The sequence below is a fragment of the Nicotiana attenuata genome, unplaced genomic scaffold, assembly GCF_001879085.1.
Source record: "Nicotiana attenuata strain UT unplaced genomic scaffold, NIATTr2, whole genome shotgun sequence".
Lineage (NCBI taxonomy): Eukaryota > Viridiplantae > Streptophyta > Magnoliopsida > Solanales > Solanaceae > Nicotiana > Nicotiana attenuata.
Window position 1 is genome coordinate 363 of NW_017701808.1, and position 1,477 is coordinate 1,839.

General features: G+C 42.3%; 1 protein-coding gene across 1 annotated transcript; it reads right to left on the minus strand.

Annotated features, from left to right (window-relative positions):
- Positions 1–350: 350 nt before the first annotated feature.
- LOC109222774 lies at positions 351–887 on the minus strand. The gene has a single exon (XM_019387091.1). It carries the CDS (start codon positions 885–887, stop codon positions 351–353), a length of 537 nt encoding a protein of 178 aa, XP_019242636.1.
- Between the last annotated feature and the right edge of the window lie 590 nt (positions 888–1,477).

Sequence of the window (1,477 nt, forward strand, 5' to 3'; positions counted from 1 at the left end):
TACACTCATACTGGAATGAAATAAGGATAGTGAAAGTACCCCTGCTCTCCTTGACTACTGGTCTGGCTAGTACCTGCTACTTCATTCCTATGATCATACATCAAGCTCTGGAATGTATTAACTTCATCAATACTGTGAACTTCTTGTTATTTTGCTGTGGCTGCTCTTGTTGCAGATTTGCCTGCTACTGTTATCCATCCTGCTTCCTTGCTTTGCATTCCATCTCTCCCTTGATCTGGCTCAGTCATTTGTTGTCCTGAGCTCTCTTTTGTTTGGTCTTTCTCCTTAGTTTCATTGCCCTCTTCTTTATCTGCTCTAACCCATACCATTCTCCCCTTATTAGTCTTCTTCTACTGAATATTTCTTTGTTGCTGTATTGGCTTCCTGTTTTCAGAACAATCATGACCTATTTTCAAACACTTACTGCAGTATTTGGGTTCCCAGTCATACTCCACCTCCTGCATCATCTCCTTCCCTTTAGGATCCTGTAGTTTCACCTGTCTTGGAAGTGGCTTTGTGACATCCATTTCTACTAATAATCTTGCATATGAAATTCTTACTGCTCCAGTCGTACACTCATCGGCATAGATGGGGTTACCCAAAGCACTACCTATTTTGCTTAATGTTGTCATACTCCACCAATTAACAGGTAGGTTAGGCAATTTAACCCACAATGGGATTGTCTTTAGCACCTCATCATGTAGGTTGAACTCCTCCGACCATGCCTTCATAATTATTGGTCGATTATTAATCGTATGTGGCCCTGAGTACAATATTTGGTCCCTCTCCTCAATACTACTGAATCGTATGATGAAATAGTCTTCATTATGGTAGTAGATCTGAGGTTTTGTCGAGTACTTACCCATTGAATTCACAAATCTGTCCATGGCTCCAATTGAGGGAGATTCACCAATTACATATATGACAATGGCCTTCTTTCATTTTGCAGTCTCCTGTTCTACATCTTCTGCTTCGAGCTTTACCCTTTTCTCTCCGTTTTGCACAATTGGGGCAATAAATTGCAAATTCATGCCCTTCATAGCCAGCTTGTTCCCAACCACCACATTTGCCCATGTTTGGGTCCTAGATACGATCTGCTTCCCATCATCTTTGGTTTTCTCTACAGTACTTTGAGTGCATGGTACTGTTCCATTTGTGTTCAAATTGCTCCCTTGTTCTTTCTTCCTCGACTCATCTCCTTTAGCTATAGCTACCATTGGAGCTGGGGTACTCATCCCTTCCTTCATTTTCCCTTTGTTCCTAGCTAGATCTCCTTCATCACTGTTTTCTTCAGCTTGCATGTTCTTCAAATTTGATCTTCCATCTGGTTCTTCGATTCGTATCCCTTTCGGAGATACAAAGAGCTCTAACACAGCATTCCTAGTTGTTGAGGAACGCTGCTCATCCGTTGCATTCTTCTGCTGGTTTCGCTTAGGTCTTCCCCTCCCTCCCATGGCTTCCAGGCGCAGGTTAGCTA